This window comes from Convolutriloba macropyga, chromosome 10, assembly GCF_964194025.1.
Source record: "Convolutriloba macropyga chromosome 10, txConMacr16.3, whole genome shotgun sequence".
In the NCBI taxonomy this organism is placed as follows: domain Eukaryota; kingdom Metazoa; phylum Xenacoelomorpha; order Acoela; family Convolutidae; genus Convolutriloba; species Convolutriloba macropyga.
Window position 1 is genome coordinate 16054154 of NC_134477.1, and position 26532 is coordinate 16080685.

General features: G+C 33.4%; 3 protein-coding genes across 5 annotated transcripts in view; 1 reads left to right on the forward strand and 2 right to left on the reverse strand.

The window, feature by feature from the left end:
- LOC142348751 (target of EGR1 protein 1-like) overlaps positions 1-26532 on the reverse strand; it is a 588447-nt gene that overhangs the window by 469359 nt on the left and 92556 nt on the right. The gene's annotated exons all lie outside the window — the stretch shown is intronic.
- Positions 1-26532, reverse strand: part of LOC142348750 (UDP-glucose 6-dehydrogenase-like) — a 338711-nt gene that overhangs the window by 219628 nt on the left and 92551 nt on the right. The gene's annotated exons all lie outside the window — the stretch shown is intronic.
- LOC142347937 (uncharacterized) overlaps positions 10051-26532 on the forward strand; it is a 62345-nt gene continuing 45863 nt past the window's right edge. Inside the window, exons 1-3 of the mRNA XM_075399101.1 lie at positions 10051-10325; positions 18094-18222; positions 23454-23598. Of these exons, the coding sequence (XP_075255216.1) occupies positions 18113-18222; positions 23454-23598 (255 nt within the window). The 5' untranslated portion in view covers positions 10051-10325; positions 18094-18112. The remainder of the gene's footprint in view (positions 10326-18093; positions 18223-23453; positions 23599-26532) is intronic.

Genomic DNA, 26532 nt, shown 5'->3' on the forward strand with positions numbered 1-26532 from the left:
ATTTAGACGTTTCGTCTGAAGCTGCAACTGCAGCAAATTGCCATTGGAACGTTTGAAAGTAAGTTAATTATTCTTGCACTTTGAGAGCCTTTGTGTATCACGAACTATTTTTTGGCGTTTGTTTTGTGAAGCTTGTCAAGTCATCAAAAAAATTATCTGCCAAAGCTATACTACAAATGTTAGCCTCTAATTAGGAAAATTAAATCTTCCATGAGCAATTTGATTCGTGAAATCTGAAAAATTAATGACGCCTAATGACTACCAACAAACTATCACTGACTGACTTTTTGAAAAACTTTCCTGCAAAGTAAAATAGTTGTTTTTTGAGTCCTTTTCTACAGATTATTTGAGCTGTAATTCAACGGGTTATGGTTTTGGTGCTTCAACACGTGAGTACATAGAATAGAGGTGAACTTAAAAAAGAGTTACAGCATTTTTGCATAAATAGGGCAGGGGCATATAGCTTTATCTTCGATGTATCTCTCTCCGATTGAACTGAGAGATACGAGCGAGATCCCGAAATTGTTGTCTCTAGCAAATCTATCTCAGTTTGATTCTGAAACAACAAGGCATGCAATAAGTTTAGTTATAGACTGAAGTTGTAATGTGATGGTAAAAAACTTTAATCAATATAAAAGTAGAAGAACGAACTGCATAGACAAAATATCTGGACAGATTTTGAACCGCTAAAATGAACTGGATGGAGTAAAGCTTTCTTATCATAAGACAGCAAAAAACAAAGCAACAATCAGCTGAAAGAGAAGAATGGAAGCCATAAACAAAAGAATTTCTTTTCTTGCATGGGGAAACAGATCAAGCTGCTGTCGGAATTGTGGAGTCGCAGTAATTTTGAACTGAAAAAAGCCTGCTCAGAGCTTCTTCGGATCTATTCTGTTCCCCCCCCCCCAGTGTGTTTTATGACCCCCCGTTACAAATTATATGTTGTTATATAGCACGCTACTATGTAAGAAAATAGCACGTGCGCCTGGGGGTCATAAAAAATTGTGCTCACTAAGCTGAGGGGGGCAAAACAGAATAGATCCGCTTCTTCAATTGAAAATGTGGGAGAGGCAGTATAATCAGAAGATACAATAGAAAGACATGGGCATCGAATAACAAACGAAGTACAAAAACATGAGCAGGGTCAGAAAAATCAACCAGCTCTTTAGATCAATGATATAGAAGCCTGCAATTAGTTTGTTGCCGAGAGAGGCAAATTTTATCCTTCCGTGAAACTATTTTGAAAATAGACAATGCGTGACAACTTTTACTTGGATTGCACTTACGAGCCCTCTGCAGGTAGCTCCTGTCTCTTTTCAGAGCGGCATGCTGAACACATATGCACTTTGCGATAGTGGATCAATGGTTTTCTTTATCCATAATTAGTTCAAAAGCTTCAACTTGATGAAAGTTGCCATACTCTGTGGTCATGATACTTGAAAATTCAGCCTTGGGCAGGTGACGCGAAATAAACAAACTCGTTGTCTTTCTGTTTGCTCAAAACACTTGACAGGCGCTGAGAATATGCAAACATTATATTACATAAAAACTTTTTCTTCAAAAATAAACGTTAACATTCACTCTATGAAGGCACTATAGGCACAAAAATTTCTATAGAGTAGTAAAAAGTTTACAGGCAAACAGGGATGATTTGGAATTGCGAGGAATGAATTAAATCCAAACCAAATTCAAATGCAGCTCAGTCTTGGTCAACTTTTTTTTTCATTTTATCCGGGAATCAAGCATGAAAAAATTGCTTTGAAAATCAATTGAAACAGATGATGAAATAGATGAAAAAAATTGAAGTGAAAGGTGCTCGAAACAATGGATTTTAGCAATAAAGTAGTGCAAAATCTGAGAAAGTTCTGCAAAGTGCGACGTGTTTGCAATGCTGCACCAAAGTGCAGAAAGGTATACATAAACGACGAATGACTGACACGAATGGTTGACTGAAATGATGCCAAGATTTCAAGAACGATCAACAGCTTTGCAGGAAGTCGATATTGCGTCGATGTTTTTCAATGTTCAGATTGCTGATCAGTATTGAAGATTTTGAGGTTTATCTGGCGTTTAAGAAATAACAAATTTGTTTCAAAGTATGAATACCAGCATAACGTATTTGGATCAAATGAAAATCCAAACTGCGCATAAGCTGTTGTGACGCGGTTGGGAAATGATAACAAGGAGTTGTGTCCGATAGCAGCAAAAGCAATGTAAATGAACGTCGTCACCGGGTATTTTTTAAATCTAAATGGAAGAAACACCAGATGAAGCAATCGAACTTTTGAATCAGTCAGAGTGTCTGTTCTCGCATAGAACTCTTGAAAATGAACATTAATAGAAAGCAAGACCGCGTTGTACCCTATACGGAGGGCACTTTATTGAATAGACTACAATAGAATGTTACTAACAATGGCCTTCAAGTTTGCAGAGGTGAAAACTAAAAAAGCTGCAAATCCTTTTACTCAATTGAAGATTCTCCCGCTTATGTCTTCAGTTAGTCAGTAGATCCAATCGGATTGTTCGCTCGATTATGTTGTCACACGAGAAAGACTTCTGAACGGAATCTTGACTAGGAAAAAAAACAATGGAAAAAAGGAATGGAATGCAACCTGTTGAAAAGACAGATGTTGCGTAATTGAAATCGAAAAATCCAATTGCAGATGAAACCAGATTCGACACACGAAACTTCCATGCAAGGAGTGACGAAACCAAGCTTCATGTGTTTGTTGAGTCTACAGAAGTGCTGTGGACTAGATGCAAATACCTGCAAAAGAATACCCAGCTAGCTTAGCATTTGTTATCGGAAAAGGAAGAGTGATAATGACGAGCCTATTATAATACCAAATTGGAGATTCTCAGCAGCAGTTGTCACCTGAGTAAAGTTTTAATCAACAGATAATCAATTTTTTAAACGAAGATTAAAAATTTCTGCTTTTAGTTAGAGTCAATTACAGTATGCAATGTACGCAAAGCTCCCATTGTAACCAGCAAGTGTGTTCGGCCCAGAATGTTGCCAGGGTATTGAGTACAACTGATTTTTTATAGTAGAAACACGGAATCATGTATAAAATATCCACAAACGAGCTGAGATTCACAAGACAGTAGTTAGTTATCAGGAAGCTATGAGAAGTATTGGCTCGCCAGGCGGCCTAGTTGAAGCAACTCGAAAGTGTTTGTTTCAAATGAAGAGGACATATCCTGTTCTGAATTCTTAAAACGGCTGAGTAAGTCAAATCTGTCATTGGATTGGAGCATTTTAGCGTTTCCAACAAACTAATAGATACAATGGCATATGTTCAACGGGCTTTCAATAGTTTAAAACCGGCAGCACTCGCATTAAAATTTTAAAGAAAAAGAACGCGTAAAAAGAATGTTTTCCAAGTTATTACAGCAAGATTAGTTTGATGCAAAGATTGAGTTTTTCAAAGGGGAAAATTTTTGATATTTCGTTTGGAATTACAAGCAGCAATGAAGGCAGGAAAAAACAGACGGAAAAAAGAAACAGAGCTAAAATTTTTTGCTTTTTGTTAGACTCTACTACAGTATTGCATTTGATACATAGCTCTCATGGCACACAAAAAGTGGTTGCGGCCAATGATGTGAACAAGATACTAGGTACAACTGATTTCTCACAGAAAAAATATGTATGCATGTAAGTATCACAAACCAGCCAACAGTGACCAGAGGGCGAACAAGTTGCATTAAATTTTGAGCAGGAATGAGTCAACACCCAGCCTAGTTGAATATATTAGAATAAAATTGGCTAATGCTAATGAAAATAGATTTTTTTTTTGGTTAAAGACAATTAACTCTCCTCACCTACCAGGACTGAATAGGTAAAAGCGATTATTTGATTGGAACAATTTAGCAATATTAACAATATTAACAAGCTCGTGAATGCTTTGGCCTATGTACAACCAGCATTGAACAATTACACACGGGCAGCACTCGCATTAAGCAGTTAATAAAAAAAGGGCTGAAGCGACTTTTTTCAGTCTACCTCAGCAAAAACATTTTGCTGCAAAAGACCAGCTTCTCAAAGCTGAAAAGCAAACAATGCTCAAAAAAGCACTAACACTAAAGTTCTCACCCTTCCATGATGAGACGATATTATGTGCGCCAAATGCAGAATTTGCGATAGTCAAGTAGATTTCAATGAAAAGATCCAGTTTGGTTTTGTTGGAAACATAACACAGTTAAGGTTTTCATGAATAAGAGCATCAGAGCAATCTCAATAAACGTAGTGGAAAAATGAAAACAATTTTTCAGCCAAAAAAAGAGATCTCAGCGGCACGAAGCGCCCTATGATCAATCAAGAACCAGTGTGGGTCACAAACGTTGGCACCAGTAACGTCAAATATAACCGAAGAGCGGCTAGATGCCTTAAAATTGTTGGATTGGATAACTTTTTTCTTTTTCCTTACAACGGTTAGGAAAAGAAACGAAAAATGGTTGGTTTGTTTGTTTGTTTAATAATCGGTGAGAACAAAACCTATAGAATTAGTACCCTAGTTTGACGCCAATAACTGTTTCGATGTAATCATTCGATTTAGTGCACAAAGATGTAAAGCTGTAAAATGATCAACCTAAACAAAATCACCACTGTTGGATATGAACGAGAACTTGCATAGTATAATGCGGCATGGAACAAAGAAGGGTTCGAAGAATATCCCTTTCATAAACAAATCAGATTGGAATTCATCCCAGCTGCTGCAATTTCCCTAAATTTAAATAAAAAAACTTAATCAGAAAAGCAAAAAATCGCTGTTATCTTTATTTGGGAAAATATCAGTCTGACTTTGTGACTAGTCACTTCAGACATCTATGACTCAAGAGGATTGACTCGCATTGGCTTTCCATATGGCCTCGCAGGTTTCATCACCCTATTTAGCATGCGCAGACAAATTTAAGGTATGCATGCTTTAATTGAGATAGATTTCGCATAGAGTATCTATCGAAATTGAAAGATTGGCACAAATGTTAACCTACAGGAAAACAAATACTTAAAAAGCCAATCTCGTTCCTTAGATCGAAGACAGTGGAGTGCGAGGATATTTTAATTTCGGGTCAACATACGGAGACCATTGAAGGATCTGACGGTGTTATTCCAACAGCCAAATTTCAGCAGTGAATTTAGCACCTATAACAGCAAACGGTGGATCTATTTGGTTTTGCCCACAGGTTATTGGGCATTTAACCGTGACAGACTCAAGGCGCACGTGTCAACTTAAAGTAACGTACTATATAACAATAAATAAAATGCAATGGGGGCATGATGAAATGGGAGAAAAATGGAACAGGTGCCGAACAGAACAATTTTCTTGATAGGAAATCAATGCTTGTCATTTTTGATCTGAGTTTGTTAAATAGACAAATTCATTCATGAGCAAACTAAACACGAGGATATAGAGTAGAATGACAAACAGAATTGAGGGCCTCATACTAATTAAGGCCTAACTGAAATTTTTTGGGTAGCCAATATATTCGGTAGCCATCACGAGTAAATGAAAATCACTGAAGTGAAACTCAAAATCCAACTTGAATTACTTCAATACAGACACACCTATTTTGTGATTTTTCTCCAAAATTCGAAGCCTAGTACCAGTTCGCATCAGATATTTTACTATAGGTTCGCATCGAACTGATTGGTTAGTTCATTTTACTCAAAATTTTTTCTAAACAGTAACAAAATTTCTGGAACTCCAAATTAACACTGAAAATAATGAGAGATCTTTTTCGGCCGTTTAAAACGACATGGCTGGCACTAGACCAAAACTCAGAAACCTTCCAAAAATCAATAGAAAGTTGCAGTTTCGTCAACTTGAACTCACCTTCATTTTATATTGGAGCTTATATTTTAGTTGTGAAGTATTTGTTGCAGTGCTTTGTGTTTGAGATTGATCTTATTGGTTCGACAGTTTAGCTGAGGTTTAAATGAAAAGGAAAATACTTTTTGATGTTCTCAGTCTCTTCATTTGATAAATAAAGTTCCTAAGCATGAGAAAGCTTGTACTTTGTACAGAGACCGCTTCTGTTACTGACTTAAACAAAATTTTTTATTTCCACATTAATATATTGAAACCAATAGGAAGTCTTGCTTGTACTGGAATAAAAAAAATGTTTTTAATCAGTTGTTTGTGCTGTAATTTTTTAAATCCAGGCCAATATGATATTATTTAACCTATAACTATAGCTACTGACAATTGAAACAGGAACAACATGATCGGTTTTATATTAAAAATTAAAACTCTAACCGTTTTTGACCTGATTGCGTCAATTTAAAAGTCTAAAGACTCTTGCCAATAAGTTATTGAATTTATTTTAACGGTTTTTTGCATGAACAAGCAAGTGCAGTACAATGATCAGCGGCAATGGAACAAATTTTGTTAGAGTTGAATAAGAAACTGCATAGTACCTTGCATTATGGAACAAAGAAGGCGTGCAAAAACACATCATTCATCAAGTGAGCAGATTGAAGAACATCCGAACTGCTGTAATTTGCATAGAGGGTGTAACGAAAGAATTGGAAAGAAATACGAAAAAACAAAGTATGCAGTGTTGGGGAATGATCAGTGGACCTTCGTTCAACTACAATGCATGCTCTTAACCAACATTAAAATCAAAACCGCGATACCAGTCAGTCCAGATAGTGATGACTTAGAGGATTGGCTCCCAATTGCTTTTTGCTTGGCTACAAGAGTGATTATTACCCCATCTACAATACGCAGACAAACTCAAGCTTATGCAGGCCTTATTTGTGATTTCGCATCGAAGATCTGACACAATTGTATGATCGACAGAAATGTAAATCTGAAGGAAAACAAGTTCAGCTGTAAAACTCGTTTTTGCAATAAAAATTTTGTTTCGGTCCCCAAAAATTTAGTTTGCATATAAGTTCTATGTCCACCAGACAGAGCTTTTATTTTTACACAAAACTATGGCGCACAACAATATGTAAAACGCAATGCGAAAAACATTGGGGACCGAAACAGAATAGATACCAAACGGAAACGTTTCAAATACTAAAAAAATCAAGGTTGACGAAATTCGAGCTCAGACATGGCCAAAAGTTTTCAAGGGCAATTTAAACAGTATGGTTAGAAAATCATGAAAAACAGAAGTGGATGCCTCATACTAATCAAATACTAACTGAATTGCTTACGCTTGCCAACACATTTGGGTGCTACCAATTATTTATAAAAATCAATCAAGACTCAAACCGTAAACTCAAACTCAATCTACTTCAATACACCCAAATTTGTTTGTTAAATTTTCTATGAATTTTGAGATCTATTACCAATTTGCTTCAGATATTTTACAAGTGGTTCGCAACGGACTCAATTGTTAGTTAAAAAATACTAGAAACTTGTTCTATCAAGTGCTGAAAATTCCTTTTATAAAAATATTAAACTTGCAAGGATCAGAAATGCTTTTCTGACATTTAAAACTACGTGACTAGCACTTGTATTAGAACTCCCAAATTTACCAAAATGATAGATTTTGCATTGATGCAACTGTTGATGGCCAAAAAATTTTGTTGCTGTGTCTTGTGTTGTTGAATTTTTTTACTGACTCGACTGTTTATTTGAAAAGGAATTATTTTTGATCTTTGCCGTCTTTTTTCGGGATCATCAAAGTATCTAAGCAAGAGAAACCTTCTAATATGTACAAAGTCAGTTTCAGTTTGTTAATAATTTCTAATATGAAAGTTAGAAACTTATTATTGTTGTTCTGTTATATTTACTGTAAAAAAATTAATCCTGAGCAATAATTACTGAGACCGCAATTGAAACCGGAGCAACAAATTTGGTGAAATATTCAATCACAGTTTCCTTAGCTTAACTAGTAAAGTAAGTTTCTTTTTTGACAATATTGGGCAAAGTAAAGCTCCAAAAATAACTTATATGATATACTAGACCGACATTTCTCTTAAATTAATGATTCTGATGAAACATAAAACCCTGATTTTTGCAATAAATTGAGGTAATTTTGCTAATTTCTGTAAAGAATCTTTGCTGTTGTCTTTTCGTGTCAAAAACTTGAACAAAGTTTCTGTTGTCCATTTAATTAGTAGCGTATTTTGTTTCATACCGTTTCCGCAATCAAACATTCGTTGTGAGAACTTTGTACACAAAATTTCATTGGCAATAAAATTTTTCTATTTTTATTCACTTTAAATTTTGCCGTCGAAACAATATAAAACGTCCGAGCCCAAAAAATTTAAGCGATTGAGTTTCTAAACTGGTCTAAGCAGTGTTATGAGAGTTCAGTGTGCTCAGTTTGATTGGGTACTTACTGAGTTTTAATATAAGTTGAAAAAACAAAAGGTTGCAAAATAAACCTGTTTTTTAAAACCTGACTTGTAACTACTGACAATTAAACCAGAAGCAACAGATTTGGTGAAAAAATGAATGTTTTTTTGTACCTGACTTAAGAAAAACAAAGTCCTATATAAATTAATCAAAAGTTATAATTTTAAATCTCATAGATGTTTCATTTTTTGAGGCGAAATGACTCTATTCGTTTTATCAGTCGATTTATTAACAAAAGCTCAACAAAAGTTGTTTGCTACAAATAGAAATATTACACTATTTGGAGTGAAAAAAATGGTCGAACATCAAAGCTGAGTGATTAGTTATTATGAATAATTATTATCAAGTAATTCATCGGTAATCTACAGCACAACAGATTATACAGCTCACAAAAACTAACTGCAATAACATAATAACCGGACACATTTAAAACCACTGAAACGAACCAGGTGTTGTAAAGTACTGCCTTTCATTGATAGTACAGCAGCCGTTACGACAATTTTACTAGCGGAAAAATTTTGGCAAAATTAAAACCTGGACAATAGAGCAAATTAGGGCAATTTTGCGACCGGGGTTGCTGTAACCGCACTGATCTCACATTTTTTGTTGTTTAATGAATAGATTACCTAAGTAAACTTCAAGTATTCTATTGTTTTTTTTCTATTCAGTTTTTTTCTGTTGTTTTGACATTTTAACGCAAATATGCAAGGCATTCCAGTGAGAATCCAATAATTGAGAGAAAATTTTCTTTACACTAGCCTTTAGGAGCCTAAAAAAGAGAAAATACTCAAATTGTCCTTGTTCTACAATAATTAAATTCCATTATTAAATAGATGTTCTAGGCAATGGAAACCTCACGCTCATAGTTAGAAGTAAAAATCAAATTACAATATCAAATATTGTTTTTTAATCAAAACAATTTGGGTTCTATTGATTCTACGGGCATCAAAAGCAAGTCAAATTTTGTTGTAGTCGGTCTCTTTTAACACATTTGAATAAAAATATCTTGCTTTCTTAGCAAGTATCTTTTATCTGGAGCTGGTTTTAATTTGCAAAAAATTTGGTGAAGGCTTCAATAGTTTTCATATATCTTTTTAAATTTAATAGGCTGATGTTTTATTTTTGATTTAGAATTAGTTTTGATCATAAATTGAATCACTTCTTGTTCTCTTTTGTTCATTCGTGAGTTGAACAAAACTTCCCAATCATACTCATTTTTGTTGCATTTTTCATAGTTCATGTTGCTGTATTTCCCTTTTTAAAATTTTCCTCAGCTTTTCAAGAAGGAGTTGCAAAAAATTTGATAGTTTTATAGCAAAGGGTTATCATCTTTCCAAAGAAGGAGTCGCAAAAACTTTGATAGTTTTCTAGCAAAGGGTTATTATCTTTTCAATCTTAAACTAATTAACAAAAAGGAAAATTGAAACTTTGTTTGTACGGATTGCCAAACCGAGATATTATTTTACATAATCAAAAGCTTGTTTTGAAAATATTACGTTATTCATTGCTTTTTTGCCTTAAAGTGTTTATTCGATTAATTAAATCTAGATAAAAACTGAAGAAAACCGTTTTAATCTTTCTCATCTATACTTTCGTTAGAAAATTGGCCTTTGGGATGTTTTTCTTCCGAAGTTCACCTATTAAAGTAATCCCCCTAAGCAAAATAAAAATAGCTTTTTAGTGTAAATTTGCTGTTGTTGTATTCTTCCATTTTTTACTTGCGCCCGGAATTTAATCTGAGTGAATATCAAAAAATCAAACTCTTAAGAGAGAAATTCGGAGCTCTTTAATTTACGAAGCAATTATTTGCGACACGAAATTATCGACAAGGCAAAACAAATAGTAAATTGTAAGCAAACAGCAATAAATAATGATGACTCCTAGAAAAATATAACGATTCTAATTTTTCCGACGTTACTTGCAATCGGGGAGCTATGTTATAGGGCGACCTTTTTGTCTCAAGTCACAATCGAAAACACTTGCTCGCTTAACTCCGCTCGATCTTATAAGGTAAGAGTACTGCCATTTGAAAGCTGATTAAGTGTATAATTTAATTCAAAAAAAAAAATGAAATGATTAAAACTATGGATTCCCCCCTCGCAAATCACACAACCTCAACCCACCACCGTAGCCACCCCAACCACCATTACCAGTCACACAAACAATGGCAGTTTTATGTTTCTTTTTTAAAAATAGCAATAGATTGTTGATCGAAACGCATTAAAGCTCATGTAAGTTTCTTGTGGTTGAAAACATTTTGAGGTATATTTGCGGGGTACGTGTGATTGTAATTTGGCAGCAAAAATTGTGAAGAAATTTGATGCAATTTTTTTTGCCTTTTTGTGCATTTAGCAATCAGCTGAAACACCTCTAAACATCTCGCAGACAATCAATAAGATTGCTTTTAGTCTCAAATAATGGTTTTGATAAACGTAAAAACCAAGATTTTTCAATAATGTGAACTAAATTTTCTGATGCTATAAGATTTTTCTTACAGTTTTTGCCGTTTGATTTCTTTATGTCCGAAATTTCAGAAAAAGATTTTTGTTTTCCTGTGGCGTGTTTTTTTGTGGCGTGTCAGCAAACAATAATTTTTTGTGAAAAAATTGATTGCAAAATATCAGTAAAAATTGATTAAATCTAATGTTTTGAGCATTTTGTCTGCTCGTCTGCGTATTTTAGCCGGCGGTTTGATTCCTCAATAACGAAGGCTTTAGATTTAGTTTTAAAGTTTTAAGAAGGCTTTAGAGAAAGCTCATTTAGATTTAGTTTTGAGGAAAAAACAAACTTATAAAAAAGAGCTTTATTTTAGGCTGCTTGTCCAAGTGATTGATTGAACCTCAAAAGGCAACAAAATTACTAAACATTTAAACCCTGACAAATATTTACTGACAACTGAATCCATAGTAACAGGATAGTTGAAAACTTTGGTCAAACAGTTTCTTTAGCCTAACTAATAAAGTAAAAACTCATGCAAAGAATGAACTAAAGTATAAGGTCTTTTATCTCAAAGCAATATATGGAAGAAAAATGCTTCAAATACTGTAAAAGGTCAAGTAAATGATCGAGACCCTCAGAAAATTTCTGATTGAATCATTGTTTATTGTGCCACTCTAGCAAATGGTTTTCTTTGTTGAACCTTTCTACACTTATCGTTGCGCAACTACGATTAGTCAAAATTTCTAAAAATAATTTAAGGATTTTTGAATGGTGCTCTCTGTACGGAATTGTGCCCTGTAATTTTTGTAAGATAAGATGTGATCAAACTTGATTGATAACTTTGGTTTTTAGCTTTTTGGTTACACAGAGGTCTTTTTTTCAATAAAAATGATAAACTGGGGGCCAGAATTTGGTATTACTCCCTATTTAGCACTCTCCAAAGTGCTGAATTTCAATTTGGTGGGACGTCTTGAATTCAAGGCGAAGAGTTCAGTATTCGAAGTTTTAAAGCAAACATTGAAGTTTTTTTCCTTGTTTTTACCCCCTATTTTGATCCTAGTAGTTTTGAGAAAAATGGTCAGAGTTTAAGAGGGTCAAGTGTTACCTACCCAAGAGTTTTCTTATTTCGTATGTTTCTGCCAGCGTTAATACCAAAATTAACCAAATTTTTTCACGTTTTTTTGAAAGATTTTATGTTTTTTTTATTTTTTATCCATTTTTAGGTGCCAATGAAAAGTTCTGAAGCTTGAAAACGATTTCTGGGAAAGATTCTGGCTACACTGGAATTGTTTTCAAGACACAAATTTCAAGAAATTTTTGAAAATTTTGTAGCTTTTGTAGATTTTGTTTTTCTTGAAAATTTTTGATAATTTCATGTGAATTTTGACTCTTTTTTATTCAATATTTTACAAGCCAGGTATCTGAAACATTTTAAATTAGTCTTTTTGCCGATTATTTTTTCACATATTGACTTTGAAGAAAAGGTAACAACAACAAAATCATATTTGAAATGAATTGTGAATTTATTTCAAGCTTTCGAATTTATTAGCTTCTGGCTGTGTACTTTGAGTTCAATTGATGCTTACTTATGCGTTTCTGCGTAGATATTACAATTTTATTTTACTTTTGATGACATTAAATTTTTGCGAGTAATTAGTTTTTTTACTAATAATTGAGTTGTTAACACTACGGGTCGTTTTTTCCTGCCATGACACTTAAATGCCATTCAAGACCTTTCCTCGATGACAGTTGTTCTGTTTTTGTTTTTTTTTTGTTTTTAACAGGAGCCGTTGTTTTTGAGAAAATTGGACACCAACAGCTTCCACAGATTAAAAGTCATTGTTTGTTTTTCTTTGAAGTTGTGAAACTTTCTTTTTCTCTGTTTGGCTCGTATATTTCAAGCGTTCTGTGAGTCACGCATGCACTTGGCCCCTTAATCACTTCTGTGGACTGTCTTCAGGGTTTTTTTTGATACATGCTCACTTTAATTAGATTATTTGAGATCTTTCTGAGCTACGCACACAGGCTTTTACAAGCTCTCTTACAGTCTTTGTTTTTAAGTTGACATTTTTTTTGATCAAGAATTATGTTTAAAAAAATATTGTTGATTCTTTTGAGTTTGAACTGTAAAAAATAATTAATAATTTAAAAGCAATGTAGTGTTAAGAGTTATAAATGGATAAACAGCACGTATTGAGAAGGTCTAATATTGTTTTAATTTTACAATATGCAAAAAGATCTTGGCAAATTAGGAGCGATAAAATAATTTAAGATGAGATAAAAAACGCTAATTCTAAAGGTAAAATTTTTTGAGAGAAAAGATACAGTTGTCCCAGAAGAAGATGTCATCTTCCGATGCTCGTTCGATGGTTATAGTGCCCACCCGAGACATCAAATGAATGGGAACCTAGTGAGTTCCAGTTTGAGAGCAAAAAACTGACTAATTTTGTTTCCCTAGAAAAATCTTAAGACCATTCCTCGGGACCAGACTCGGTAACCAGTAGACAACAGAAAACAAAAACAGCAAATTACAACTTTATTTTTTTGAAAACAATTAATTTCAAATAAGAAAACGGTTACATATCAACTGAAATTTTTCATTAGGTTTATTCAAACCGCCATTTGTTGATTTTTAGACATGTTTTCAACCAGAGATTGCCTTACGTCTACAAAATAAAATGCCAAATACAGAAGAAAAAACTCAATTGTATTTTGCGAGAAAACTGTGCGGAAGCCGTTAAAACCATAAGCTGATGTGTAAAAAGTCAGATTGAATCAATTGCGCCTTTTCTTTAAAGCCAAAAATGTTATATGTGACCTCTGTTTAATGAGATTGGGTATCAAGTAGCCAAAAAATAACAAAAGGGCAACGCTAAAAAAATATAGTTAAAACTTTTCGAAAGTCAATTCCAAAGACATGACAAAATTAGGAAAAAAATGATTAAATAGGTTCATTAACTTCTCCGAAGAAAGCCGTTGAGATCTGTTGTTATTGAGATCTGATTTTAATTGAGATCTTATTGAGATCTGTCTTTATTGAAATCTCTCATCATTTAGATCTGCCATTGAAATCTGTTAGTCTGTCAAGCGTCTACAAAAAAAAAGACAAATACAGCCAAAAATCAAAATTTGTTTAAATTTTTGCAAAAAAAAACTGTGTCGAAGCCGTTAAAACAATAAGCAATGCACTAAAAACATAAGAGATGCTCAATTGAGCTTTTCTTCAACACCAATAATGTGATATGTGAACCTTAACTGATGAGAGTAGTTAAAAAATAAATAAAAGACACAATAGTAGATAAAGATATTCTTCTTTTAAATACTTGATTTCCAGCCCATGAAAAGTTTTAGATTTGAACTGGAATCAGTAATTAGATTCCTTTGTTTATCTATAAGAAGACGTAAAACACATTAGTTTTTCAGCGAAAGAATGGATATATTCATTTTTGCCGTCTATTTAAATGCTATTTACGTGACATCTATCCTGTCAACCTCAAGGATGGGGTCAACCTCAAGAAAAACCATAACTTATAACATAAAACTGCAGTGAATTTTATACTTTAATCCATTAGAAAGTCAAAGGAAACTCTGTCGTTACTGTCCTTAAGCTACAAATTGACTTAAAAAAGGCAAAAATTGCGAAACTCATAGAATATTTTGTAAACATACTTAAGCTTTCGACTTAAAATACAAGATACATTTCCCTGAATCTCCTTAGGAGAAAAACTAGACCTGTCATTAGCATGTCCTGATTTCAGTTGTTCTGTTCTCTAATTAACCAAAATAAAAAAAGAAATTTTTTTAAAAAATGGAAGCAAAAGTTTTTTTAAAGTGGAGCAAAAGACTGCAAAATTTATTTTCACGAACAACCTCAAAGGGCAACTAAAATTAGTCTTCTTTGTCGTTAACGAAGATCAAGTAAGAAGCTTTTAGGTGTGTTAATCCGCAAAACTTGAATAAAGTGAACTTAAGAAAAATATTTTGTGCCATTTTTGATGCAAAAAATGGTTGAGTTGTGAAAAGTTTAGCAAACCTTGCTGCTAAAATTGGATCAAACTGTTCAATGACACCCTTCTATCTTTAGAATTAAAACCTGCAACACTATTGTTATTAATTTCATCATTTTTTTCAGCAAATTTGGCAACAAAACTGCGTACAAAATACAGAAAATGTGAACAAAATCAACGAAAATCATACGCTGGTTTTTATTGCGTTGATTTTTTAGGAATGGCAATGAGTGTAGTAGTGAAAAATAAATTCTTTCAGTACTAAAATTAAGTTTCAACTAATTTGCAGCTAATTATAGTTATGCAGCTAGCTATGTTTTTATCTTCTGATTACTGTTAAAAATTACTCATCATCACAATACAAAATTTTCTGTTAATGGAAAGAACTTCGGTAAATTTTTCGAAAAAATTTGTCTATAGAAGTTTTTCGAAAATTTTTTCTCATAACTGTTTTGCAAACAAGTATTTTCACCAGTTTGTTTTATCTGAAAATTTTTCTTGAAAATGTATTTGTGGTTTTACGTTTTTGTGAAAAAACTGCGTTCAGCAAATTAGCTTTTTTTTCAAGTTGTTCCAGAAAAAATAATTAAATCTTTTCCATTAATACAAATAAAGAACTTTCCTTTATATTTGTGAAAAATCCTATCAATGAAAATATGTTTCTGAAAAGATGAGGTAAAATTTGTTCTCAGATATATATTCACGTTATCAATGTATAATAAATTTATACATAACAAAAACGCTCGGTAATGAGCGTTTGCATATTTATACCCCACTCATATTTTCGACTGGAAAGTTTACCAAATGAGGAAGAATACAAAACTTTAAAAAATACATACTCTTCTAGAATAATTGTTTGATGTGTAAATTTTCTTAAGTGCAAAGCTATCGCACAGCGATAGCTGGGGCTATTATTGGCCTTCTCTTGCTTTTTTTTTAAAATTCAAAAGAATTTGAAAGTCAAATTGGAGTAGTGATTTTGGTCACGCCGAAACAGGAAGTGGCCAAAATCGAGTGGTTTTTTGGCGTGAAAAATTTGCTCTAAATTTAAAGTAGATTGAGAAAAGGGTGTTTGAAGATTTCTCGCTAGTGGTTTTTGTTCACATTCGGCAATTTCATTTTGATTTTTCCTGTTAATTCGATTTTTTGGATTGGGTTTTTTCTGAATGGTTTTCCCAACCATTCGCAGTCCGTTCTAGGTCTAGTTTTCTCCTCCTTAGTCAATGAAAATTCTCTGAATTGTACGTCAGGACTTGTCCTGCTATGTTTTTTTTGTTTTGTCAAGATTTTTACGACCATATGACGTCACAACCACTTCAAATCTGCTTTCTGTTCCTTCGTTTAAGCAATTTCAACTGATGGTTTGAAGAGCTAGTTGGAGAGCCGATGATACCTGCTATTGATAAAACTACGAAAACGACGAGACGAAACAAGCAATGAAAACAACAAGAACGTCGATTCCCGTCTACTCATAGTCTGTTTATTTTTTCTAAGTACATCAGTAAAAATCTAAGCTAAAAAAATCAACTTGTACTTCAACTCAAAACTTTTGTGATCTTTCCGTAGACGTTGCAAGAAGTCAAGAGTAACAAGAAAAAAAGATGAATAAGTTAACCATCAGCTATCAACTACAAAAACTAGATGAAACCTTATGTAACTCCATCAGAGCCGTTTAGACCATTCGTTGGCGAGGAAAAGACTTAAATAATGCCACCTTGAAAAACCAATTATACTTGCCATTGATGTGAACAGGATACAAAAAATTACAAAATCAAAGAACTAATATAGTTTTTGATTGCGACCAAAAACAAAAATCTATTTTTAACAAACGCATACTAAAAAAGTCGAAATGGCAACAGATAATACCAGATGACGTCTAAATAGTATCAATTAAAATATCAGCTAACATTTTTTTCGCATTTGCAAAAAATTCTTGTTTGTCTCTTAAATAAATATAGGACCGGTCCTTAGTGAAAATAGGTAAAAAGTAGACAGAAAAAGAAAAGAAACCACGAGGTTTGAAAATACTTCTAAATTTTTGAAAACAGTTTCTAAGTAAAAAAAACTGTAGCTCTAAACTGAATAAATTGGATAAAATCGTCATGCGTCCAAACAGGGAACCACTGAGGTTTCTGCTTACCCACAATTTGTCAAAAGAGTCCATTAGAAAGTTACCGATACATCTTAAAATCAAATTTTCAGTTAAAGTTTGGGAGATAACGGTGTTGAAGTCTTTGAAACCATGAACTACTCATTAAAGCCATCATATTTGACGTTTCTTTTATCAGCAGAACCAATAGAGATCATCCTCATTTATGTTGTAGTTTGACAGGAAAACCAAAAAAACACGAAAACTGTCAAATATTTTTCAAAATATAACACTAATTAATCACCTCAATAAAGATTTACAGAAATTCAAAGTAACGGAGTCACAACACCACTAATAAAAAACTAGTAGTAACAGAAGTTTTTAATTCTAGAAAGAGGATGAAAGCTATGTTGCAAATTGTCAGAAATGAGATTAAAAAAGTCGCCAAAACTCAAAAATTGTACGTTTTTTTTAAAACCAAACACTTTCAAATAATATTTGAAACTTGGTTTTTCAACTAAACCAAAACAAAAAACACTTGCAACTTCTTGGCAGGCCAATTACACCTCAAATTAATGGAGACTAATTCTGAAAACAGTAAACTAACAACGAGTAAGGACAGAACTCAAAATTCCACAAACATTATTATAAAAACACACTGTTGAAGCCTTCAAAACCACAAATTTTCAAATAAACAAATTATGACTGTTTAATTGAGGTGTTTTGAACATCAATGAGCCCTTGTTTCAAGGGGGACTATCGAAGAGAACAACAAAATTGACCACAAACAATTACCAGTAGCAAAAATTTATTTGAGAAATTCCGTAACCACGCAGCGTTATAGCCCAAAAATCATCAACTACAACAAAAAAAATTGTTGTTTGTTTTGCCAAATATACATAGGAGATGTTTTTAATTAGACTGAGATACAAGAAGTCAAGAAGAAAAACAACAAGAGGCAAAACAACAAATGTTTTCTAATGTAAAAAGTTCAAAGTCAATAATACCATTGAATACAAAAACGGTTACTCAATGCTCACAAATCTTTGAACCCCGGTAACTACCTAGGAAAAACGAAATTCAAAAATCTTTTCTGTTTCCCTTTCTACGCTGTACGAGCTTTCTAATGAAACCAATCACAACTCTCTACGATGGATATATCGATTGGCCAAAATTGACTGAACAAAAAAAACCATTTGAGTATATATATTGAGTTTGGGCATGAAACAGTTTCAAATTTCAGGTGAAACTCAATTTCTGCTATGGAATTTTTGACAATCATCGAGTACTTGAATTCGTCCACTCCTGACTCATTTTCAACAATCTCACTCGATTCAAGAACTGCCGATCTCGGAGCCACAGGACAGGAGGGGTAGTCCAAAATGACCTGCTTGACTCAGTCAAAAAATATTTCAAGAGCTGTTTAAAAGATTTCAAGATTTCAATAACAGATAGTATGCTTGAAGAAAGCCAAATTGAAAAATACCAGGATTCCGAACGTCTCAATCGAAAAAGGAATTTTAATTGTCTTGAAATTGTTTCTATAGACAGTTCCTTCTCTCCTCTTCAAAAGAAAAGATATGTACTAATAAATAAATCAAAGATTTGGATATTTGCATGAGTGTTATCTAAAAGGCTTTAAATACAATTTCCTTCTAAAAAATCATAAAGCAAATTGATAAGTATAAGGTTGCTCTCTATGATATACCCGGGCAGTTCGTTCAAAGTAATTAAACGAGTGAAATCAACCGATCTGAGCTTAGATCAGTAGTAGAACAATTTGTTCAAATTTGGTTTCTTTATTTATAAATAGCTGTAAAATAATTGATGCAGCCATCCTCAATTGTAAGTAATTCTATGGTTATGATAAATCGAAGAAAATAATTAATTCAGACAGTTTAGAAATATAATCTAATCTGAATTTGGTCAACTGTAGGACACCAACGACAAATCGTTCCGCTATGACCTCTTTTTTGGTTAGTTTCTGCTAATAGATATGGAGAGTCGAATACCTGATTTTTAAAGCTGATTGGAACTTGTGATGTAGTTAACTGTTTATTCATTTTCTTCTTCATTGATTCACCTTGGGTTGTTGATTTCCCAGTTAAGTTTGTTTCTTGGATTTTCTGCTTACTATTTTGAAGTGATTGTAATTTCCATAATTATTGCATGTTTTTCATTCTACTGGACAGCTTTGTTTGTGATTATTACGCCAACGTTGGTAACATTTGCGGCAATTATATGAATTTCAAAGTCTAGAACATTGGTGATAAATATGTCACGTATTGTGTCATCTTTTTCATCACCTCAACGACAACTTTTGGCTTATTCCTTGAGCCTCCCATAAATTAGTTCAACTGCCTCAAAGTTTTGTTGTTTTAGTGTGAAAAGGGCGTATTGGTCACAGCTGATGTTCGGGCTTCTCACAAAAGGTCCCTCCATCGCCTTCCAAACGTCACGGTTTGATTGCTTCCAGATTTCAAGGTGCGGATATTTTTTACTGAATATGCGACAACCTTCTATATTGATGCAAAGGTAGAGAGGCGAGGTGGTTTTCTTATAGCAAATGCTCCAAAGTTTTTCCCACATAATATTCCGATTTCGTCAACTTTCTCGCGTCCATTTTGCCATGCTACCTTGAGATTTGCATTTCTGGTCTTCCTGTGGCGCTCTGATTGCTGGGTGTGGCCCTACACTTGCTCTTCGTATTTCGGCTCTTCTGGGTATGTCTCTCATTCGGGTAGGCTTCCGCGCAATTCGTCTATATGCATGTTTTTTTTCGCGAGCAGGCTTGTTTCAATAGGAATGTCCACTTTTCCCAATTTAGAGGTGAGCTTGCAGTTGCTATTTTCCAAAAAGCTTTGATTTGCAAAGGAGTCTTACACGATTCTTCAATTAACTGCACCATACTATGCTTATGCCAAATTGTTTGTGTTACGAATGTCCCTTTCGCAGATTTTAGTGGAAATTGCATCAAGAGCGCTTACAGTTTTACTTGTGCAGATTCAATCAAGTTTTGAAGTTGGATTTCGCGGTGCAAATGATAGTTGCCTCAGTTTATATTAAAATGCGGAGCAATTCATGAAATTGTATTTAGTCAACTGATTTGGATATGAGGTTCAGAAAGAATGAAGTTAAGCGCAAAATTAAAGTGAGAAATTATCCAAATATCAACGGAAGTTAACGAACACAAAAGTGTTGTACATCATTAATACAAATTTACCTCGAAAATTATGTCTAGATTAGGGAACAGAAAAGTCAAAATTCTAGATGACAAATTTTTGAACTAAATTTGAAATTATACAACTGTAACGACAATCAATACTTGAACTACATAAAACACTTAAAATGTCATTTTTTATATCACAGATATTACACCTAATCTTATATGGGTGACAGAGCAAGGAACAAAAATTGCCGACTCCCTGTCAATGAATCATTTCGTCAGATAATTGCGAAAAATGTGCAACAGTAGGCAATTAGAGAGAGTAAAATAAATATTGCAGGTGTTAATATGTAGCAAAAAGAGCTAGAGTACATAGACGCCATCCACGCTATTCATCCGGACAGTTGGGGCATGACGGATATGTAATCTTAGGTTGAATCCATCCGTAAACTTATTCCCGTAAGTGTATTTCGCATCCCAAATACCAATGTAAGAGTTATCATATTTTATAATAACGACTTTTCCCATGGCAAATTACGAATTTTTAAGAACTCGACAGCCTTACATTTGACTACTATGTAGTTCCCCCAAACACAGTAAGCCTTAGCGCAAACCCTATTATTACCAACCAAATTTTAACCCTATCATCCTCATGGTTTTTTTTCGCTGTTATCTCTATGTCATGACAAACCCCCTTTAAAAACACAGTCGCCCTGCTTTAACATACCCCCCGCCCCCCCCCCCCCCCTCCCGAGAGAAATTGCATCCCTATAATGTTACATAATTTTGTTTACCTTTCCATCAACACGGTTCTAATTCTTTTCACCCCTATTCATTTTACCCCCTATCATTTAACCCCGATTTTTCACCCCACTATCTTTTAACCCCTCTATCATTTCACCCCTCTATCATTTCATCCCATCACTTAGCAGCCGACATTAAAGGCATGTTTTGTCATAATTAAGTGGATAAATTAATCCCACGTTCGGTTGTGATAGTTTCATATCAAGTCCCATGGGCCGCTGACGCATGGCCATGGCCCGCGAGTCATGGCCAAATGATTATATTTCTAATTTAATTGTTCCGACCCCACTTGTGGGGGGGGGAGGAACTATATACTCATATGGGTTTTTTTTTGTTCCGTGAATTTTGGCCGACCGATATATTCATCGTAGAGAAATGTGCGTGGTATCATTTAAAAGCTCGTCCAGCGTAGAATTCGAAATTAAAAAGATTTTTTTTAATTTCGTTTTTTTTCGAGGAGTTATCGAGGTTTAAAGTTTCATGTGAACACTGGATATTTGGTTCACTTTTGTTCACTTTTACCGTAATTTTCGTTCGAATTAACGTTTTTTCTACGAAAAATTTAATTCAAAACTAGATTTCACGCCAAAAAGTAAATCAATTTTAGGTTTTAATAGACGAAAGGAGAAAATAAAGACTAGTTCTAGTCTTAGAGGGAAGTTTAATATATAAAAAAAATCGAATTAGGTTTGGGAGCTCTTTTTTTAGAAAAATTTGAAATTTTTTTGCATTTTCAAGTCAAGAGACTACTAGACACTTTTAATATCGAAGTTCTGTTAATGACAAACTTCTTTTACGATCAAATGAAGCCCAATGAACAAAAAACTTGTTTCGAAGGGATCACTCATGTTTTTTTTGGACTCGTATCTCAGATTTCGTAATTTCAAATGAAATTTTGATTTATTTTTTGAGGTTTTACTGAAGTTTTATAATCCTATGGCATACACTTGTTGACTGAAGGTGCAATAGATTTGCTAATGAGCATTGAGTGAACCTATCTAGTGCTGTGAGTGGACATCTAATGGCTGTTAAGACTTTGAAAATAAATTTTCGAAAGTTTTTCAAAATTAGTAAATCATAAACTTATTTTTGTGAACTGTAAGTTCGTCTCAGTAAAAACAGGATTGAACTCCTTCATACCACTGCAACATAAGTTATTCTCATTGGCGGCTTTACAAATAACTATTGGTTATACGTCTTCAATGCCACAAGATTTCAAACTTTTTTAAAATTTTTTTGGACATTTCGTTTTATTGGTTCATTTTGAAATCTTATCACGTCATCCTAATATTGATGGCTACATCTTCTTTTAGTGAAGACGTCCAAAGGATCATAGAAAAAACTTTCTCAGAAAAAATTATGTTTTAAATGGCTTCAACACTTTCTTCTCCCATTTTTCTAAAGAAATTTTGGTTTTTGCCTGTATTTGTTGTTTTTTTTTTCATAGTAATAAGACATATTGTGATGTCTTATTGGTTACTTAGGCATCATAAACATCCTTGTATTCACATCGTGGCATAGCTGAGCGTATTCATTGAATTCCTATGAAAGCTTTTGAGTTTAATGGTTCTTAAGACTTTAAAAATATTTTTTTATTTTTTTTTAACATAAATCAATCTTAAGCTTTTTTTCGTGGATTTTAAGTCAGTCTCGATAATGACAGAACCGCTTTTTTTCTAAATCAGCAACAATTTATCTAGTTAGCGGTTTTGTCTTCTAACTATTGGTTTTTTATATTTCGGTGCACGAGTTTTCATAATTTTTTTTAATTTTCAATTTTTTTTTTTTAGTACTTTTTGTTCCTTTTGAAATCGTATTACATTATCCTGATATTGATTGCTCCCATTGGCTTAATGAAGACGTTCAATGGATCGTTGAAAAAGTTTTCAGAGAAAAAAGCTTATGGTTTAAATAGCTTCGACACTTTCTTCTCTCAATTTTTTACCGAATTTTTGGATTTTGCCTGTTTTTGTTGTTGTTTTCATAGTCAATGACTTGTTGTAATGTCTTATTGATAAATTTTGAATGACAAGCATCCTACTCGTCACATCATCTAGGCATAATTTAGCGTATTAAATGCCTTCCGTTGAAAGCTGTAGAATTTTTTGACTTTGATACTATTGGTTTTCTCAAAAATTTCGTGGATTTGATGTATTTTTCTTTGCCATACGACTTATTGTGACGAGTTATTGATGTCACATGAATGAAACCTATGATTGCTATTTCATCGGGGCAGAATTTAGTGTGTTTAATTAACTTAAAATGTAGCATTTTTTTTAAAATTCAAATATCTATTTTTGTTATCTCTTCATTGGTTGACAATTAAGTCAAAAATGTAGATGAGCTCGGGTCGGAACATCATGTGCGAACGCACATTAACGAGCCGCCTTGTTATCCTTATTTTATAGAAAGATTAAAATCGGGGTGAAACGAAAGAGGGGTGATTAAATCGGGGGTTAAATGATAGGGGGTTAAATGAATAGGGGTGAAAAAGCGGGACATCCATCACCACATAAATTTTTAAGTTCAAGCAACATCAAATAATAAAACTTTAGCTAACTCTAATTTATGCAAGTTCTGAAACTAATGCAATTTTGTTCACGTTATTGGACTGTCCTTCCATGGACCAAAAGTATCAACTCGAGCGTCTCTGCCTTCAACACAACCACGATTTCTTTCAACTGGTCTCAACCGTGGTCTTTCCCGGACTACCGCTACCCTTTCCCGAAGTACTACACCCCAGCTCTTAAGACTAAACTATTCTCGGAAATAATGATGGTAACTTTTTCCCTAACAATTAAATCAAAATTGTAGGCAATGATTAACGTTCTTATAAGAAAAAAACTATGTAAATCACTCAAACACTGTTATGTTGAGTAACAAAATTCAATTCTAAACCCCTGAATAGGAACCGATCAAAAGTGCCCCCCACAATAGGGAATTTATTGTTTTCTTTCGTTTTCGAAATAAATAATTGGTTATATTTTGCGGTGGGAAGAGGAGTGTAAGATAATTGTTATTTCATACGTCATTTTATAATGTTTAATGAAAAGAGACTTTAGGAAATCAAGCTCAAATCCAAATTCTCCGCTCAATTTAATACAATTGTGGATAATAATTCTTATGTCGCTAAGAAACTCTGATTAGGGCATGAATTTAACGTTGTGTTGTTCGGATATTTTGGCATAATTTCGAGGAGCAAAAAACTTTTGACAGTAACGGCAAGCCCTAGCATTCAAATAGAACTTGATGGCTGTTTGCCAATTAGACCCCTCAAAAATTGCAATTACCTACCGACTGTGTTAAATCAGTCAAAATGAACGTTCCGTTATAAAAAAGGTATTTAAGTGATTATCTTGAGGTACTCACTGTTCGTTACAGCGGACGCTAAATACCTCAAGAAAAGCATTTATATAACTTTGAATTGAAGTTTTTCAACCCTCCAGAAACAATAGGTATACCTATTGTACCTGGAGGGTCGAAAAACTTCAATCGAAATTTCTTCCAGATTGTACGTTCTTGCCGAACACACACTTCTATTTCTCGTCATTTTGATTAAATTACTGCATATCTTTTATGGTGGGGATTGTGCATACACAATTTGAACCGAATACACATTCAGAATGATAACGTTAAAGTGTGATTTTCAGAGACAAAATATCAGTTAAATGTGAATTACTGTTAACTGGGATATCAGCATATTAACTCTTATTAGCTCTTTAAAATAGTTTCCAGCAAACTCTTCTTGCAATTCGAGGGGCGTCAGTTTTCAAATGTGTTGACCTAATTCTCAATTGCTTTGAGTTGTAAAATGAACATATTTGTTAACTTTCTTAACGTTCGAGTTATCGTACACCATACTGAAGTTTTTCTTAAGTAACTTGTGCATTGCCATTTAATTTTTTTAAAGTTGCTTGTTACACACAATTTAATTTGCTTGTTCTTAATTTGCTTACAGAAGTCTGTCATTGTGCGTATGAAAAGTCTGCTAAGTAATAAAAAAATGCGCATAAAGTTCTTCGGCCAAAAGGTACTTCAATATTTTTAAACTTAGGTCTGTTGTTTCTGTTCAAGAGTAGTGGATAAAACAAGGAAACCAACCATCAGTAAAATTTGACCCTCTCTCCTAACACTAATCGCGCATGTCGAATCGGGCCAAATTTCACTGCTTGTTGGTTTCCTTGTTTTATCCACTAGTAATATTCACTCTAAGTCTAGCATTAAATTATGAAATGGCTTAATTCTAGAAAATAATTAAAAGCTCGTTTGCTGTCTCATTTAGTATCGAGTAAATTATGCTTGTAACAACCAGTAGCTTGTAACAACCACTAGCTTGTATCAACCAGTAGCACGGTAACAATCAGTAGCTTGTAACAACCAGTAGCTCGTAACAGAAATAAAAGCATTGAAACAACCAGTAGCTTGTAACTCCAGTAACTAATCTTCATTCTGATTGGCTGGTCAGTAACGCGTTACAGGTTACTTCGTAAAGAATGTTCTAGAACAATTCTCCATGTGGGGACCTTTATTCTCCACGGCACTTTTTGGCCATTCACCATGGCTTTCGCTTGGCTACACAAACGAATTATCTTTTGAACAATAACATTTATTAAACAAGCATAATTAAGGCATACGAACTAAATTTCAAACTTTGACATAAAACATATAGATTTTTAGCATTAACTAGAGAACTAAGAAAGGTATCAAACTCAAACTTTGTGAATGAATAACTATTTGCTGGGTGCACACTCTGTATGAAAATGAGGTCTGTACGCCAAGGAGGTGGAGTGGGGCTAAATTTTTTAATTCTATGACCAATCTTAATACGTGGGAGAATTTTTCAATTGTAAATAGCTCCGAAACTGTTGGTTCAAAATTGAGCAAACATGGCAGTGACTACCACAGGCTTATATTACAAGACATGCAAGAAGAAGGAACTAAATCGGACGGATACTTTTTGAGATAATGAGATTTAAATTTCAGATTGCAACAAAATTTAGTAATGAATGTTATCTTCTCCTCCAAATAAAACTTCAAATATAAGTTCTACGACTCCAGTGTTATTGTCATTGACGTAAATGCCGGAGTGGTAAACTCGAGTATCCCCCTTTGAATATTCACCAGATTCGTGGATAAAAACTAAAGCTAATTTAAGCATTTCTCACAAATTGTTTTCAGTTAATTTTTTGTGCATAATTTGCAACACATTTGAGTTATAGTCTAACTAATTCACATTTGAGTTATTGTCTGACTTTTTGTACTATTAGTGGTTGCTAAATGTGAAAGAAAGGTAATTTTACATATTTTTCATTTTAAAAAATTAATTTTTTTTCCAAAAAAACGAACAATTTATAAAATTTCAAAATAAGAGTGAAATCCCTCTTTTTTAATTAAATTTCAAAATAATCTAAATTTTTTAATTATTATTTTTTTTACTTTTCTATATTTTTTTAAATTATCTATAATCTTCAATAAATTTATATTCTCTTTTACTTTTTCTATATTTATTCCATTATTAATAAGAAATGACGCAAAATTATAATATTCACACGAACAACTTTCCCCAGTTTGGGTAATAGCTCTTCGAGGATTTAAATTTCTACTAAATCCTCTAGTTAATTCTACATCTGGATGTTGTTTCTTTACCTGAGCTCTTATTCCATCATATCTCACAACAGAAGGAAAATAAAGACAATTAACTTTAGCTGTAGT